The 17,870-nt window shown below is 48.8% G+C and overlaps 1 protein-coding gene across 1 annotated transcript; it reads left to right on the top strand.

The window, feature by feature from the left end:
• Nucleotides 1-657: 657 nt before the first annotated feature.
• On the top strand, nucleotides 658-14,266 carry ice2 (interactor of little elongator complex ELL subunit 2; the record flags this gene model as incomplete). Its single annotated transcript, XM_038986024.1, has 5 exons — nucleotides 658-774; nucleotides 979-1,138; nucleotides 7,968-8,149; nucleotides 10,232-11,045; nucleotides 14,100-14,266. Coding segments are annotated over 5 exons (1,440 nt in total), but the record flags the coding sequence as incomplete, so codon positions are not given.
• Nucleotides 14,267-17,870: the final 3,604 nt, after the last annotated feature.

Here is a 17,870-nt window from a genome sequence, read left to right as displayed (position 1 = left end):
ATACCTAGAATAATATATTATATTAACAGTAATAATGGTGAGATATACTAGAATAATATATTATATTTAACAGTAATACTGGTGAGATATACTAGAATAATATATTCTATTTAACAGTAATACTATGGTGAGATATACTAGAATAATATATTCTATTTAACAGTAATACTATGGTGAGATATACTAGAATAATATATTCTATTTAACAGTAATACTATGGTGAGATATACTAGAATAATATATTATATTTAAGCAATAAGCCATGCGGGGGTGTGGTATATGGCCAATATACCACAGCTAAGGGCTGTTCTTAAGCACGACACAACGCGGGGTGCCTTGATACAGCCATTAGCCGTGGTATATTGGCCATATACCACAAACCCATGAGGTGCCTTATTGCTATTATAAACTGTTTACTAAAGTAATTAGAGCAGTAAAAATAAATGTTTTGTCATACCCGTGGTATACGGTCTGATATACCACGGGTGTCAGCCAATTAGCATTCAGGGCTGGAACCACCCAGTTTATAAATAACTGTAATACTATACTATGGTGAGATATACTAGAATAATGTATTCTATATAATAGTAGTACTATAAACTGTTATCCTTTGTACTTGAGTCACAGAACCTGTCTTCTCCTCCTGTGTGCCTGCAGGGCGAAGTCGTGATCACAGACCACAAAGTGGTGCCTAATGAAGCACAGTTGGCATTTGACTATGAGACTGTTTCATCAGACATTCCTCCAGTCAAGAAAGCCAAGCTCTCACACTCTGTAAGAATGATGCTTGACTTCTTAATTACTACAACAAAGAGAGACACCATTGGTTGTTGTCAGGTTGGAACTCAGTCTTTGGGAGGCCTTTGTATATGAACTATTAAATACACTCCAGCAACACTCTTCCATTGATGTTTCTAAACAGTGTTATGTCTTAGTCCTCATTTTACACACTAATGTTGGTATTTGTTTCACGTTTAGGGCGTCAGTACTGACAGTAATGCGGAGAAGCTGAGTGGTCGGTATGAACCCCATGTTGTCCTGAGTAGAGAAAGTCTGGTCAGACTGCTGGACAACCACGGTCCGGACTTCACTGATCCCTGGGAGTTACCTGTAGTGGTCAAAACCAACCCTGGGAGAGGTAGGATATAACCTAACCCCTCATCCTGACCCTAACCCTGGGAGAGGTAGGATATAACCTAACCCCTCATCCTGACCCTAACCCTGGGAGAGGTAGGATATAACCTAACCCCTCATCCTGACCCTAACCCTGGGAGAGGTAGGATATAACCTAACCCCTCATCCTGACCCTGGGAGAGGTAGGATATAACCTAACCCCTCATCCTGACCCTAACCCTGGGAGAGGTAGGATATAACCTAACCCCTCATCCTGACCCTAACCCTGGGAGAGGTAGGATATAACCTAATTCCTAACCCTGGGAGAGGTAGGATATAACCTAACCCCTCATCCTGACCCTAACCAGGGCTCCCCAGATAGCATATAATATCAAAATGTCTGGAAATTTGCTTTACAATTGCAACAGTTTCTCTCAGCCTCATGGCAAAATGTTAAGAATAGCATTATAAAACTGCACATTTATTCAACACAAAGGGTTGAGATCAGTACTGTGCAGTATATAAACCCTGGATCGATGATGCTTTGTATTGGCAAATGAGAGGCTTTAAAGCCACCGGTCGGCAATATTGTCAAAGCAAATTTTATTTGTCACATGCGCCAAATACAACAGGTGTAGACTTTAATGTGAAATGCTTACTTACAAACCTTTAACCAACAATGCAGAGTTAAAAATAAATATTTGCAAAGTAAAAAAAGGAAATAGTAACACCATAAGATAACAATAACGAGGCTATATGCAGGAGTACCGGTACTGAGTCAATATGGAGGAGTACCGTTACTGAGTCAATATGGAGTACCGTTACTGAGTCAATATGCAGGAGTACCGGTACTGAGTCAATATGCAGGAGTACCGGTACTGAGTCAATATGGAGTACCGGTACTGAGTCAATATGGAGTACCGGTACTGAGTCAATATGCAGGAGTACCGGTACTGAGTCGATATGCAGGAGTACCGGCACTGAGTCGATATGCAGGAGTACCGGCACTGAGTCGATATGCAGGAGTACCGGCACTGAGTCGATATGCAGGAGTACCGGTACTGAGTCAATATGGAGTACCGTTACTGAGTCAATATGCAGGAGTACCGGTACTGAGTCAATATGCAGGAGTACCGGTACTGAGTCAATATGCAGGAGTACCGGTACTGAGTCAATATGGAGTACCGGTACTGAGTCAATATGGAGGAGTACCAGGTACTGAGTCAATATACAGGAGTACCGGCACTGAGTCGATATGCAGGAGTACCGGCACTGAGTCGATATGCAGGAGTACCGGTACTGAGTCGATATGGAGGAGTACCGGTACTGAGTCGATATGCAGGAGTACCGGTACTGAGTCAATATGGAGTACCGTTACTGAGTCAATATGGAGTACCGTTACTGAGTCAATATGCAGGAGTACCGGCACTGAGTCGATATGCAGGAGTACCGGCACTGAGTCGATATGCAGGAGTACCGGTACTGAGTCGATATGCAGGAGTACCGGTACTGAGTCGATATGCAGGAGTACCGGTACTGAGTCGATATGCAGGAGTACCGGTACTGAGTCAATATGGAGGAGTACCGGCACTGAGTCGATATGCAGGAGTACCGGTACTGAGTCGATATGCAGGAGTACCGGCACTGAGTCGATATGCAGGAGTACCGTTACTGAGTCGATATGGAGGAGTACCGGTACTGAGTCAATATGCAGGACTACCGGTACTGAGTCAATATGGAGTACCGGCACTGAGTCAATATGCAGGAGTACCGGTACTGAGTCAATATGGAGGAGTACCAGGTACTGAGTCAATATGGAGGAGTACCAGGTACTGAGTCAATATGCAGGAGTACCAGGTACTGAGTCAATATGGAGGAGTACCAGGTACTGAGTCAATATGCAGGAGTACCGGTACTGAGTCAATATGGAGTACCGGTACTGAGTCAATATGGAGCAGTACCGGTACTGAGTCAATATGGAGTACCGGTACTGAGTCAATATGCAGGACTACCGGTACTGAGTCGATATGCAGGAGTACCGGTACTGAGTCAATATGGAGGAGTACCGGCACTGAGTGAATATGGAGGAGTACCGGTACTGAGTCAATATGCAGGAGTACCGGTACTGAGTCAATATGGAGGAGTACCGGCACTGAGTCGATATGCAGGAGTACCGGCACTGAGTCGATATGCAGGAGTACCGGCACTGAGTCGATATGCAGGAGTACCAGGTACTGAGTCGATATGCAGGAGTACCAGGTACTGAGTCAATATGGAGGAGTACCGGCACTGAGTCGATATGCAGGAGTACCGGCACTGAGTCGATATGCAGGAGTACCAGGTACTGAGTCGATATGCAGGAGTACCAGGTACTGAGTCGATATGCAGGAGTACCAGGTACTGAGTCGATATGGAGGAGTACCGGTACTGAGTCAATATGGAGTACCGGTACTGAGTCAATATGGAGGAGTACCGGCACTGAGTCGATATGCAGGAGTACCAGGTACTGAGTCAATATGGAGGAGTACCGGTACTGAGTCAATATGGAGTACCGGCACTGAGTCGATATGAAGGAATACCGGCACTGAGTCAATATGGAGTACCGGTACTGAGTCAATATGGAGTACCGGTACTGAGTCAATATGAAGGAATACCGGCACTGAGTCAATATGGAGTACCGGTACTGAGTCAATATGGAGTACCGGTACTGAGTCAATATGGAGTACCGGTACTGAGTCAATATGGAGTACCGGTACTGAGTCAATATGCAGGAGTACCGGTACTGAGTCGATATGCAGGAGTACCGGCACTGAGTCGATATGCAGGAGTACCGGTACTGAGTCGATATGCAGGAATACCGGCACTGAGTCGATATGCTGGAGTACCGGCCCTGAGTCGATATGCAGGAGTACCGGCCCTGAGTCGATATGCAGGACTCCCGGCCTATGCAGGGGCACCAGGTAATAACGCGGCTATATACAGGGAGTACCAGGTAATAACATGGTTATATACAGGGAGTACCAGATAATACCATGGCTATATACAGGAAGTACCAGGTAATAACGTGGCTATATACAGGAAGTACCAGGTAATAACGTGGCTATATACAGGAAGTACCAGGTAATAACGTGGCTACAGTGTGTTCGGAAAGTATTCAGTCCCCTTCCCTTTTTCCACATTTTGTTACGTTACAGCCTTATTCTAAGATGGATTAAATACTTTTTTTCTCTCAGCAATTTACATACAATACCCCATAATGATAAAGCAAAAACAGGTTTTTAGAAATGTTTGCAAATGTATTCAAAATAAAAAACAGATACCTTATTTACATAAGTATTCAGACCCTTTGCTATGAAACTCGAAATTGAGCTCAGGTGCATCCTGTTTCCATTGATCATCCTTGAGATGTTTCTACAACTTGATTGGTGTCCATCTGTGGTAAATTCAATTGATTGGACATGATTTGGAAAGGCACACACCTGTCTATATAATGTCCCACAGTTGACAGTGCATGTCAGAGCAAAAACCAAGCCATGAGGTCGAAGGAATTTTTGTGTCGAGGTACAGACCTGGGGAAGGGTACCAAAACATTTGTGACTCATTTTTGGAAACTAGGCGTATGTTGCACGGCACTACTTCACAGGAGAGGCATTTCAACGTAAACTTTTTTATTCATCAAAATGTGTTTTTTGGCAGAATTGTCTTCTGGAACACGTGAACTTTCATGTGTCTTAATTACAAACTTGTATGCCATCTGTAAATACCAATACAGTTGTTAAATTACGAGCCTAGTTGGTTTAGCCATGGAAAAAGTTGGCAACCTTCCTGCTAGCCATGATTGGCTGGGATAATGAATGGGCTGGACATGCCAAGAGATGAGTTTGGATTGGTCTGCCATGCAGGGAGCTTCTGTCTTTAATATGAGCTGCTCAGTATGTGCAGGTAATCTTTTGTAACGCGGCTGTTTGAAAGACATCACGTAGTAGAACTGCATCAGTGTTGCTCTCCACCTTCTGGAGGACCGAGTTTGTAAATCAGTGGATTTAGAGTCTGATGAGAAAACACGAGGATCTGGATTACATCTTCAAACTAAGGGCAACCATGGCTTCCGTGACAGGGAGAAGTGTCCATCCATGAATACGGATAAGAGATTCTAGTTAGCTACATTTTCAGATATTACATGTTTCTAATTTTGTCAGTTTTTGTTTCAAGTTAGTGTCCTGTTAGCTAGCTAGCTAACGTTAGCTGGCTGGCTAGCTAGCTAACGTTACGTGTATGATCTGTATAGTAATATTATTTGTATCTCAGAGCCATTTGCATTGCTAGTTATAGCCTAATGTTAGCTAGCTAACATTGAACCTGGTTGGTTAGCTACCTGCAGATTCATGCAGGGTATTAACGTTATGAGTTGGGATTATGGTTCATTAGCTACATGTCTAAACAAAAGCCTCCATTATGCAATTAACTATTTCAATAGAATGTTTATGATGTCACTGCCACAACTGTTGATAGACGTAGCTGGTAAATTCGCTCCGGCTATCTACTGCGATTTCAGAGCACTCTCGTCTGAGTGTGCCAGAGCGCAGAATAACTGACTAATTTACGAACGCTCAACACCCGTTGAATATGGCCGGTGTCAGTAAACATTGGCAAAAAAGCGAAATAGCTATCCAGCTAGCCAACATTAGCCAGTTAATTAACATTAGCCAGACTGCTGTTGTTAGGTCAGAATGCTCCGATCAACCCTACTCCTCTGCCAGATCGTCCAGTGTACTCTCTGAATGTTCCCGAGAGTGAAACGCTCTGAATTTACGAATGTACACCTTCAATTTAGATGGTAGTGGGGTGTACAGGCCGGGGCTCGGGTGGCTGTGGTCTTTTGAGATTCTTGGCCTTCCTGTGACACCGGGTGCTGTAGATGTCTTGGAGGGCAGGCAGTGTGCCCCCGGTGATGCGTTGGGCTGAAGAGCCCTGCGGTTGGGGACGATGCAGTTGCCATACCAGGTGGTGATACTGTCCTACAGAATGGTCTCGATGATGCATCTGTAGAAATTCGTGACGGTCTTAGGGGCCAAGAGAAATTAGCCTCTGGTGATGTGAAGGGAACATTTCAGGTCCTCACAGATGTGCATGCCGAGGAACTTGACGCTTTGACTCACTCCACTGCTCGCCGTTGATGTGGATGGGGGCGTGCTCTCGCTGCTGTCTCCTGTAGTCCACGATCAGCTCCAGGGGACGGACCATCGGGAAGTTCAGGACCCAGTTCCACAAGGAGGAGTTCAGACCCAGGGCCCTGAGCTTAGTGATGAACTTGTAGGGCACTATGGTGTTGACGGCTGAGCTGTAGTCAATGAACAGCATTCTTACATATGTATTCCTCTTGTCCAGGTTGGATAGGGCTTTACAAAGGTGATTGCGATGCCCGTGGATCTATTGGGGCGGTATGCAAATTGTAGTAGATCTAGGGTGTCGTGTAAGGTGGAGCTGATATGATCCTTAACTAGCCTTTTAAAGCAATTTGTGATGACAGAAGTGAGTGTTACATGGCGACAGTCATTTAGTTCAGTTACTTTTGCTTTCTTGGGTACAGAAACAATGGTGGATATCTTGAAGAAAGTGGGGATAACAGACTGGTATTTGGAGAGATTGAATATGTCAATAAACACTCCAGCCAGTTGGTCTGCATATGCTCTGAGGACGTGGCTTTGGATACCGTCTGGGCCAGCAGCCTTGCGATGGTTAACACGCTTAAATCACTTACTCACGTCAGCGACAGAGATCCGTAGCACACAGTCTTCATGGGAGGCGGGGCCCGCGTTGGTGGCTCGGTGGTGTTTTCCTCAAAGCGGGCGAACAAGGTCTTTAACTTGTACGGGAGCGAGGTGGTGTTTTCCTCAAAGCGGGCGAACAAGGTCTTTAACTTGTACGGGAGCGAGGTGGTGTTTTCCTCAAAGCGGGCGAACAAGGTCTTTAACTTGTACGGGAGCGAGGTGTTGTTTTCCTCAAAGCGGGCGAACAAGGTCTTTAACTTGTATGGGAGCGAGGTGGTGTTTTCCTCAAAGCGGGCGAACAAGGTCTTTAACTTGTACGGGAGCGAGGTGGTGTTTTCCTCAAAGCGGGCGAACAAGGTCTTTAACTTGTACGGGAGCGAGGTGGTGTTTTCCTCAAAGCGGGCGAACAAGGTCTTTAACTTGTACGGGAGCGAGGTGGTGTTTTCCTCAAAGCGGGCGAACAAGGTCTTTAACTTGTACGGGAGCGAGGTGTTGGTGTCCGCAACGTGGCTGGCTCTCCCTTTATTGTCTGTGATTGCCTGGACTCCCTGCCACATATTGTGTGTCTGAGCCGTTGAATTGCAGCTCCACTTTGTCCCTGTGCTGTCGTTTGTGCCTATTTGATTGCCTTACAGAGGTCATAGCTGGTCTGTTTGTACACGTCCATGTTCCCAGTCACCTTGCCGTGGTTAAATGCGGTGGTTCACACTTTCCTTTTGCATGAATGCTGCCATCTATCCATGTTTTTAGGTTTGGATAAGTTCTTAACAACATCCTCTATGTACTTCCTGGTGAACCCAGTCACAGAGTCAGTGTATATGTCTGTACTATTCCCAGAGGTGACCCGGAACATTTCCCAGTCCAGGTGATCAAAACTGTTTTGAAGCATAGATTCCAATTGGTCAGACCAACGTTGAACAGTCCAATGAGAGATCTACCATGTTCAGACCTGCCATAAAGTCAACATCTGTTTAATAAACTAGTTTTCATGATGTGGACCAGCAGACCTGTAATGTAACATCTGTTTAATAAACTCGTTTTCATGATGTGGACCAGCAGACCTGTAATGTATCTGTATTGCAGGCAGTAGCCAGAGTAAGACGGTGTACATCGACCCTCCACTGCTGCAGACAGAGATGACTGTGAGAGAGAGGAGTCTGCTGTTCCATGAGGAGAGCATGAAGCTGTCAGTCAACAAGACTGGAACCAAGAATGTCTTCCAACTCATGACTGAGACTCCAGCTATAAACAAACAACTATCCGCTGTATGTAGCCTAATCCTGACCTTAACCCTACATCTCCTAGCTGTATGTAGCCTAATCCTGACCTTAACCCTACATCTCCTAGCTGTATGTACCCTAACCCTGACCTTAACCCTACATCTCCTAGCTGTATGTACCCTAACCCTGACCTTAACCCTACATCTCCTAGCTGTATGTAGCCTAATCCTGACCTTAACCCTACATCTCCTAGCTGTATGTAGCCTAATCCTGACCTTAACCCTACATCTCCTAGCTGTATGTACCCTAACCCTGACCTTAACCCTACATCTCCTAGCTGTATGTAGCCTAATCCTGACCTTAACCCTACATCTCCTAGCTGTATGTAGCCTAATCCTGACCTTAACCCTACATCTCCTAGCTGTATGTACCCTAACCCTGACCTTAACCCTACATCTCCTAGCTGTATGTAGCCTAATCCTGACCTTAACCCTACATCTCCTAGCTGTATGTACCCTAACCCTGACCTTAACCCTACATCTCCTAGCTGTATGTACCCTAACCCTGACCTTAACCCTACATCTCCTAGCTGTATGTACCCTAACCCTGACCTTAACCCTACATCTCCTAGCTGTATGTACCCTAACCCCTAACCCTGACCTTAACCCTACATCTCATATCTGTCTGTACCCTAACTCCTAATCCTGACCTTAACCCTACATCTAATTCAGTGTGTGTGCTCTACAGGAGAGCTCTAACTCAGTGTGTCTGCTCTACAGGAGAGCTCTAACTCAGTGTGTGCTCTACAGGAGAGCTCTAACTCAGTGTGTCTGCTCTACAGGAGAGCTCTAACTCAGTGTGTGCTCTACAGGAGAGCTCTAACTCAGTGTGTCTGCTCTACAGGAGAGCTCTAACTCAGTGTGTGCTCTACAGGAGAGCTCTAACTCAGTGTGTGCTCTACAGGAGAGCTCTAACTCAGTGTGTGCTCTACAGGAGAGCTCTAACTCAGTGTGTGCTCTACAGGAGAGCTCTAACTCAGTGTGTGCTCTACAGGAGAGCTCTAATTCAGTGTGTGCTCTACAGGAGAGCTCTAACTCAGTGTGTGCTCTATAGGAGAGCTCTAACTCAGTGTGTGCTCTACAGGAGAGCTCTAACTCAGTGTGTGCTCTACAGGAGAGCTCTAATTCAGTGTGTGCTCTACAGGAGAGCTCTAACTCAGTGTGTGCTCTACAGGAGAGCTCTAACTCAGTGTGTGCTCTACAGGAGAGCTCTAATTCAGTGTGTGTGCTCTACAGGAGAGCTCTAACTCAGTGTGTGTGCTCTACAGGAGAGCTCTAACTCAGTGTGTGCTCTACAGGAGAGCTCTAACTCAGTGTGTGCTCTATAGGAGAGCTCTAACTCAGTGTGTGCTCTATAGGAGAGCTCTAACTCAGTGTGTGTGCTCTACAGGAGAGCTCTAACTCAGTGTGTGCTCTATAGGAGAGCTCTAACTCAGTGTGTGCTCTATAGGAGAGCTCTAACTCAGTGTGTGCTCTATAGGAGAGCTCTAATTCAGTGTGTGTGCTCTACAGGAGAGCTCTAACTCAGTGTGTGTGCTCTACAGGAGAGCTCTAACTCAGTGTGTGCTCTATAGAAGAGCTCTAATTCAGTGTGTGTGCTCTACAGGAGAGCTCTAACTCAGTGTGTGCTCTACAGGAGAGCTCTAACTCAGTGTGTGCTCTACAGGAGAGCTCTAACTCAGTGTGTGTGCTCTACAGGAGAGCTCTAACTCAGTGTGTGCTCTACAGGAGAGCTCTAACTCAGTGTGTGCTCTACAGGAGAGCTCTAACTCAGTGTGTGCTCTATAGGAGAGCTCTAACTCAGTGTGTGCTCTATAGGAGAGCTCTAATTCAGTGTGTGTGCTCTACAGGAGAGCTCTAACTCAGTGTGTGTGCTCTACAGGAGAGCTCTAACTCAGTGTGTGCTCTATAGGAGAGCTCTAATTCAGTGTGTGTGCTCTACAGGAGAGCTCTAACTCAGTGTGTGCTCTACAGGAGAGCTCTAACTCAGTGTGTGTGCTCTACAGGAGAGCTCTAACTCAGTGTGTGCTCTACAGGAGAGCTCTAATTCAGTGTGTGTGCTCTACAGGAGAGCTCCCAGAGGATGCTGGTGTCGTTTGAGACTTCTGGTCTGGACTTTGGACTGGATCTCACAGACCTAGAAACGTTTGGAGAAACGACTCAGTCCCCCAAGAGGCTGAAGACCCATAATCTACAGAAAGACTCGGTCAGTCAGCCTCAAACCAAGTCTAAACAGTGCAGTGGGGCCCTGGTTAAGGAGGTATCTAAGGCCAGCAGAACTCAGGACGAAGAGGTGAACTTATGGACAAACACGAAGGTGGTTTCAGAGACAGAGGGGAGAGAGCGGAGGAGCTCTGCTGAACAATCATTGACTGCTACTGTCCCTTCAGCCAATCAGCTGAAACCTGGCTCTGTACAGGAGGAGCAGGTATCCTCCGGTGGAGACTCAGAAGACGAGCGCCTGGTGATTGATGACCCTGTAATCCCAGTCTCCACCACCAACAGGTTACCCCCAACCACGGTGACCCAACTCTCCCCAACACATCAACATGACACCCCCCGATCCCCCTCTGCCTCCTCACCACCACCCCTCGCCACTGGGACAAGGAGAGTGGCCAGGAAGGCTAAGGTACCAGGAGGCTGTGACCAGCTGGGTCAGATCCTAGCCATGCAGAAGGCCATGCTCAAACCCTCTAACACCCAGGATCCAGCCAGACCCTGCTCCTTCCAGCCTGCAGAACCCCTCTCCAACCCAAACCCCCAGTCGCTGGTGAAGCCCTGTGTGTCCAACTACCTGGAGAGTACCCAGGATGGAGAGACGTATGTCGACGCCCCTTCTCAATCTGGACCAATAGACAACAGGAAGACTGTACAACAAAAACGTTAGTATTAACCATCAACACAGAAAGATACAAATATATTCAGTATGTGAGACTGTAGCATGGTATGTGTGTAATGATGATAGCTGTGGATGTGTTACATGTTAATGTGTCCCCCCCAGGGCTGCTGTGTTACATGTTAATGTGTCCCCCCAGGACTGCTGTGTTACATGTTAATGTGTCCCCCCAGGGCTGCTGTGTTACATGTTAATGTGTCCCCCCAGGACTGCTGTGTTACATGTTAATGTGTCCCCCCAGGGCTGCTGTGTTACATGTTAATGTGTCCCCCCAGGACTGCTGTGTTACATGTTAATGTGTCCCCCCAGGACTGCTGTGTTACATGTTAATGTCCCCCCCAGGGCTGCTGTGTTACATGTTAATGTGTCCCCCCCGGGCTGCTGTGTTACATGTTAATGTCCCCCCCAGGGCTGCTGTGTTACGTGTTAATGTCCCCCCCAGGGCTGCTGTGTTACATGTTAATGTGTCCCCCCCGGGCTGCTGTGTTATATGTTAATGTGTCCCCCCCAGGGCTGCTGTGTTACATGTTAATGTGTCCCCCCCGGGCTGCTGTGTTACATGTTAATGTGTCCCCCCCAGGGCTGCTGTGTTACATGTTAATGTGTCCCCCCCGGGCTGCTGTGTTACATGTTAATGTCCCCCCCAGGGCTGCTGTGTTACATGTTATGTGTCCCCCCCGGGCTGCTGTGTTACATGTTAATGTCCCCCCCAGGGCTGCTGTGTTACATGTTAATGTCCCCCCCAGGGCTGCTGTGTTACATGTTAATGTGTCCCCCCCGGGCTGCTGTGTTACATGTTAATGTCCCCCCCAGGGCTGCTGTGTTACATGTTATGTGTCCCCCCCGGGCTGCTGTGTTACATGTTAATGTGTCCCCCCCCAGGGCTGCTGTGTTACATGTTAATGTGTCCCCCCCGGGCTGCTGTGTTACATGTTAATGTCCCCCCCAGGGCTGCTGTGTTACATGTTAATGTCCCCCCCAGGGCTGCTGTGTTACATGTTAATGTGTCCCCCCCAGGCTGCTGTGTTACATGTTATGTGTCCCCCCCGGGCTGCTGTGTTACATGTTAATGTGTCCCCCCCGGGCTGCTGTGTTACATGTTAATGTCCCCCCCAGGGCTGCTGTGTTACATGTTAATGTGTCCCCCCCCAGGGCTGCTGTGTTACATGTTAATGTCCCCCCCAGGGCTGCTGTGTTACATGTTAATGTGTCCCCCCCCAGGGCTGCTGTGTTACATGTTAATGTCCCCCCCAGGGCTGCTGTGTTACATGTTAATGTCCCCCCCAGGGCTGCTGTGTTACATGTTAATGTCCCCCCCAGGGCTGCTGTGTTACATGTTAATGTGTCCCCCCCGGGCTGCTGTGTTACATGTTAATGTCCCCCCCAGGGCTGCTGTGTTACATGTTAATGTGTCCCCCCCCAGGGCTGCTGTGTTACATGTTAATGTGTCCCCCCCGGGCTGCTGTGTTACATGTTAATGTCCCCCCCAGGGCTGCTGTGTTACATGTTAATGTCCCCCCCAGGGCTGCTGTGTTACATGTTATGTGTCCCCCCCGGGCTGCTGTGTTACATGTTAATGTCCCCCCCAGGGCTGCTGTGTTACATGTTAATGTGTCCCCCCCGGGCTGCTGTGTTACATGTTAATGTCCCCCCCAGGGCTGCTGTGTTACATGTTAATGTCCCCCCCAGGGCTGCTGTGTTACATGTTAATGTGTCCCCCCCAGGCTGCTGTGTTACATGTTATGTGTCCCCCCCGGGCTGCTGTGTTACATGTTAATGTGTCCCCCCCCAGTCTGCTGTGTTACATGTTAATGTCCCCCCCCTCCAGGGCTGCTGTGTCACATGTTAATGTCCCCCCCGGGCTGCTGTGTCACATGTTAATGTCCCCCCCCCGGGCTGCTGTGTCACATGTTAATGTCCTCCCCCAGGGCTGCTGTGTCACATGTTAATGTCCCCCCCGGGCTGCTGTGTCACATGTTAATGTCCCCCCCAGGGCTGCTGTGTTACATGTTAATGTGTCCCCCCCGGGCTGCTGTGTTACATGTTAATGTCCCCCCCATGGCTGCTGTGTTACGTGTTAATGTCCCCCCCAGGGCTGCTGTGTTACATGTTAATGTGTCCCCCCCGGGCTGCTGTGTTATATGTTAATGTGTCCCCCCCGGGCTGCTGTGTTACATGTTAATGTCCCCCCCAGGGCTGCTGTGTTACATGTTATGTGTCCCCCCCGGGCTGCTGTGTTACATGTTAATGTGTCCCCCCCAGGGCTGCTGTGTTACATGTTAATGTGTCCCCCCCAGGCTGCTGTGTTACATGTTATGTGTCCCCCCCGGGCTGCTGTGTTACATGTTAATGTGTCCCCCCCCAGTCTGCTGTGTTACATGTTAATGTCCCCCCCCTCCAGGGCTGCTGTGTCACATGTTAATGTCCCCCCCGGGCTGCTGTGTCACATGTTAATGTCCCCCCCCGGGCTGCTGTGTCACATGTTAATGTCCTCCCCCAGGGCTGCTGTGTCACATGTTAATGTCCCCCCCGGGCTGCTGTGTCACATGTTAATGTCCCCCCCAGGGCTGCTGTGTTACATGTTAATGTGTCCCCCCCGGGCTGCTGTGTTACATGTTAATGTCCCCCCCATGGCTGCTGTGTTACGTGTTAATGTCCCCCCCAGGGCTGCTGTGTTACATGTTAATGTGTCCCCCCCGGGCTGCTGTGTTATATGTTAATGTGTCCCCCCCAGGGCTGCTGTGTTACATGTTAATGTCCCCCCCAGGGCTGCTGTGTTACATGTTATGTGTCCCCCCCGGGCTGCTGTGTTACATGTTAATGTGTCCCCCCCGGGCTGCTGTGTTACATGTTAATGTGTCCCCCCCCAGGCTGCTGTGTTACATGTTATGTGTCCCCCCCGGGCTGCTGTGTTACATGTTAATGTGTCCCCCCCCAGGCTGCTGTGTTACATGTTAATGTCCCCCCCCTCCAGGGCTGCTGTGTCACATGTTAATGTCCCCCCCGGGCTGCTGTGTCACATGTTAATGTCCTCCCCCAGGGCTGCTGTGTGATGATCTCATGGGGGGGGCTGAGGATGAGAAGGACTATTCATCTCCAGAGGAAGGAAACCTGCTGTATAAACTGTACGGTCTACAGGACCTGCTGCTGCTGGTGCGGAGTGACGTCTGTCTGGCACACACTCGCAGGCTGGGCACCAGCAGCAAGGTCTGGAACACACACACACTCGCAGGCTGGGGACCAGCAGCAATGTCTGGAACACACACACACACACACACACACACACACACACACACACACACACACACACACACACACACACACACACACACACAACTACTACACCACAGATGGAGCTGACAGTGAGATCAGTGAAGACCATAACTCTCTGTATGAACCTGAGAGCTCAGAATCACAATTATCACAGTGCGAGTCAAGATATACTTTCGATCACTTTGGGGAAGCGGGGCTGGTGAAAAATGGAGAGGGTACAGGCCATTCAACAGCGAATTCAAAGATGCACCCATCCATAAAGGGAATCGGAGTAGAATTTTTTAACCACAGATTTTCCCCTTTTCAATGGCTGTGCTACCTTTTCCCAGTCCTGCTGTTTTGACTCTCTGTCTCTCAACCTTGTAATGCTCAGCTATGAAAAGCCATCTGACATTTGCTCCTGAGGTGTTGAACTGTTGCAGCCTCTATAACCACTGTGGTTATTATTTTGATGTAAAAGGGGCTTTTGTAAAATACATTTGGTGGTTTGCTGTGCTGGATGCTGTGTATTCCCTGAGTGATGGGACATTTATATCTGTAACATATGTTGGTGTGTATTTAATCTGCGTCTTAACTTCTTAAAGTGCCAATCAGCAGGAGAAACAATAACAAAGTGTCCCCCCTGCTCCTCTTTTGGTAAAAAGCTGAGGGAAGGGGCTGGAGAAATGTAACCGCTCTCAAATTCATAGTTTCATAGACATGGGATTACTGCGCGTTGAAAGTAGTTTTATTTTCAAAGCAAGTTTATCTGGTTACTCTTGAACCTGTTGTTATAGTGGACAAGCTAACTAATACTATTGTTACATAAGGTACAGGCCTTAGGCTATATTTACTAAATGAACTGGTTTCATTCAAAGCCTATGTAAATGGCAGTTGCTTCTGGGTATGCGTGCTTTATGGAAGAGACGACACACGCAGGGATGAGATGCTATACACGTCGTTATATGAAGTGGCATAGTTTAAAGTGGCTAGTGATACATGTATTACATAAAGATGGCAAGATGCAGTAGATGATATAGAGTACAGTATATACATATACATATGAGATGAGTCATGTAGGGTATGTAAACATTATATTAAGTGGCGTTATTTAAAGTGGCTAGTGATAGATTTATTACATACATTTTTCCATTATTAAAGTGGCTGGAGTTGAGTCAGTATGTTGGCAGCGGCCACTCAATGTTAGTGATGGCTGTTTAACAGTCTGATGGCCTTGAGATAGAAGCTGTTTTTCAGTCTCTCGGTCCCTGCTTTGATGCACCTGTACTGACCTCGCCTTCTGGATGATAGCGGGGTGAACAGGTAGTGATGCACCTGTACTGACCTCGCCTTCTGGATGATAGCAGGGTGAACAGGCAGTGATGCACCTGTACTGACCTCGCCTTCTGGATGATAGTGGGGTGAACAGGCAGTGATGCACCTGTACTGACCTCGCCTTCTGGATGGTAGCGGGGTGAACAGGCAGTGATGCACCTGTACTGACCTCACCTTCTGGATGATAGCGGGGTGAACAGGCAGTGATGCACCTGTACTGACCTCGCCTTCTGGATGATAGCGGGGTGAACAGGCAGTGATGCACCTGTACTGACCTCGCCTTCTGGATGATAGCGGGGTGAACAGGTAGTGATGCACCTGTACTGACCTCGCCTTCTGGATGATAGCGGGGTGAACAGGTAGTGATGCACCTGTACTGACCTCGCCTTCTGGATGATAGCGGGGTGAACAGGCAGTGATGCACCTGTACTGACCTCACCTTCTGGATGATAGCGGGGTGAACAGGCAGTGATGCACCTGTACTGACCTCGCCTTCTGGATGATAGCGGGGTGAACAGGCAGTGATGCACCTGTACTGACCTCGCCTTCTGGATGATAGCGGGGTGAACAGGCAGTGATGCACCTGTACTGACCTCGCCTTCTGGATGATAGCGGGGTGAACAGGCAGTGATGCACCTGTACTGACCTCGCCTTCTGGATGATAGCGGGGTGAACAGGCAGTGATGCACCTGTACTGACCTCGCCTTCTGGATGATAGCGGGGTGAACAGGCAGTGATGCACCTGTACTGACCTCGCCTTCTGGATGATAGCGGGGTGAACAGGCAGTGATGCACCTGTACTGACCTCGCCTTCTGGATGATAGCGGGTGAACAGGCAGTGATGCACCTGTACTGACCTCGCCTTCTGGATGATAGCGGGGTGAACAGGCAGTGATGCACCTGTACTGACCTCGCCTTCTGGATGATAGCGGGGTGAACAGGCAGTGATGCACCTGTACTGACCTCGCCTTCTGGATGATAGCGGGGTGAACAGGCAGTGATGCACCTGTACTGACCTCGCCTTCTGGATGATAGCGGGGTGAACAGGCAGTGATGCACCTGTACTGACCTCGCCTTCTGGATGATAGCGGGGTGAACAGGCAGTGATGCACCTGTACTGACCTCGCCTTCTGGATGATAGAGGGGTGAACAGGCAGTGATGCACCTGTACTGACCTCGCCTTCTGGATGATAGCGGGGTGAACAGGCAGTGATGCACCTGTACTGACCTCGCCTTCTGGATGATAGCTGGGGTGAACAGGCAGTGATGCACCTGTACTGACCTCGCCTTCTGGATGATAGCGGGGTGAACAGGCAGTGATGCACCTGTACTGACCTCGCCTTCTGGATGATAGCGGGGTGAACAGGCAGTGATGCACCTGTACTGACCTCGCCTTCTGGATGATAGCGGGGTGAACAGGCAGTGATGCACCTGTACTGACCTCGCCTTCTGGATGATAGCGGGGTGAACAGGCAGTGATGCACCTGTACTGACCTCGCCTTCTGGATGATAGCGGGGTGAACAGGCAGTGATGCACCTGTACTGACCTCGCCTTCTGGATGATAGCGGGGTGAACAGGCAGTGATGCACCTGTACTGACCTCGCCTTCTGGATGATAGTGGGGTGAACAGGCAGTGATGCACCTGTACTGACCTCGCCTTCTGGATGATAGCGGGGTGAACAGGCAGTGATGCACCTGTACTGACCTCGCCTTCTGGATGATAGCGGGGTGAACAGGCAGTGATGCACCTGTACTGACCTCGCCTTCTGGATGATAGCGGGGTGAACAGGCAGTGATGCACCTGTACTGACCTCGCCTTCTGGATGATAGTGGGGTGAACAGCAGTGATGCACCTGTACTGGACCTCAGCCTTCTGGATGATAGCGGGTGAACAGGCAGTGAGGCACCTGTACTGACCTCGCCTTCTGGATGATAGCGGGGTGAACAGGCAGTGATGCACCTGTACTGACCTCGCCTTCTGGATGATAGCGGGGTGAACAGGCAGTGATGCACCTGTACTGACCTCGCCTTCTGGATGATAGCGGGGTGAACAGGCAGTGATGCACCTGTAATGACCTCGCCTTCTGGATGATAGCGGGTGGAACAGGCAGTGATGCATCCTGTACTGACCTCGCCTTCTGGATGATAGCATGGGTGAACAGGCAGTGATGCACCTGTACTGACCTCGCCTTCTGGATGAGTAGGCAGGGTGAACAGGCAGTG

This window comes from Salvelinus namaycush, unplaced genomic scaffold (assembly GCF_016432855.1).
Source record: "Salvelinus namaycush isolate Seneca unplaced genomic scaffold, SaNama_1.0 Scaffold4005, whole genome shotgun sequence".
Taxonomy (NCBI): domain Eukaryota; kingdom Metazoa; phylum Chordata; class Actinopteri; order Salmoniformes; family Salmonidae; genus Salvelinus; species Salvelinus namaycush.
Note: the sequence above shows the minus strand (reverse complement) of the source record. Positions and strands in the feature narration are given on the sequence as shown.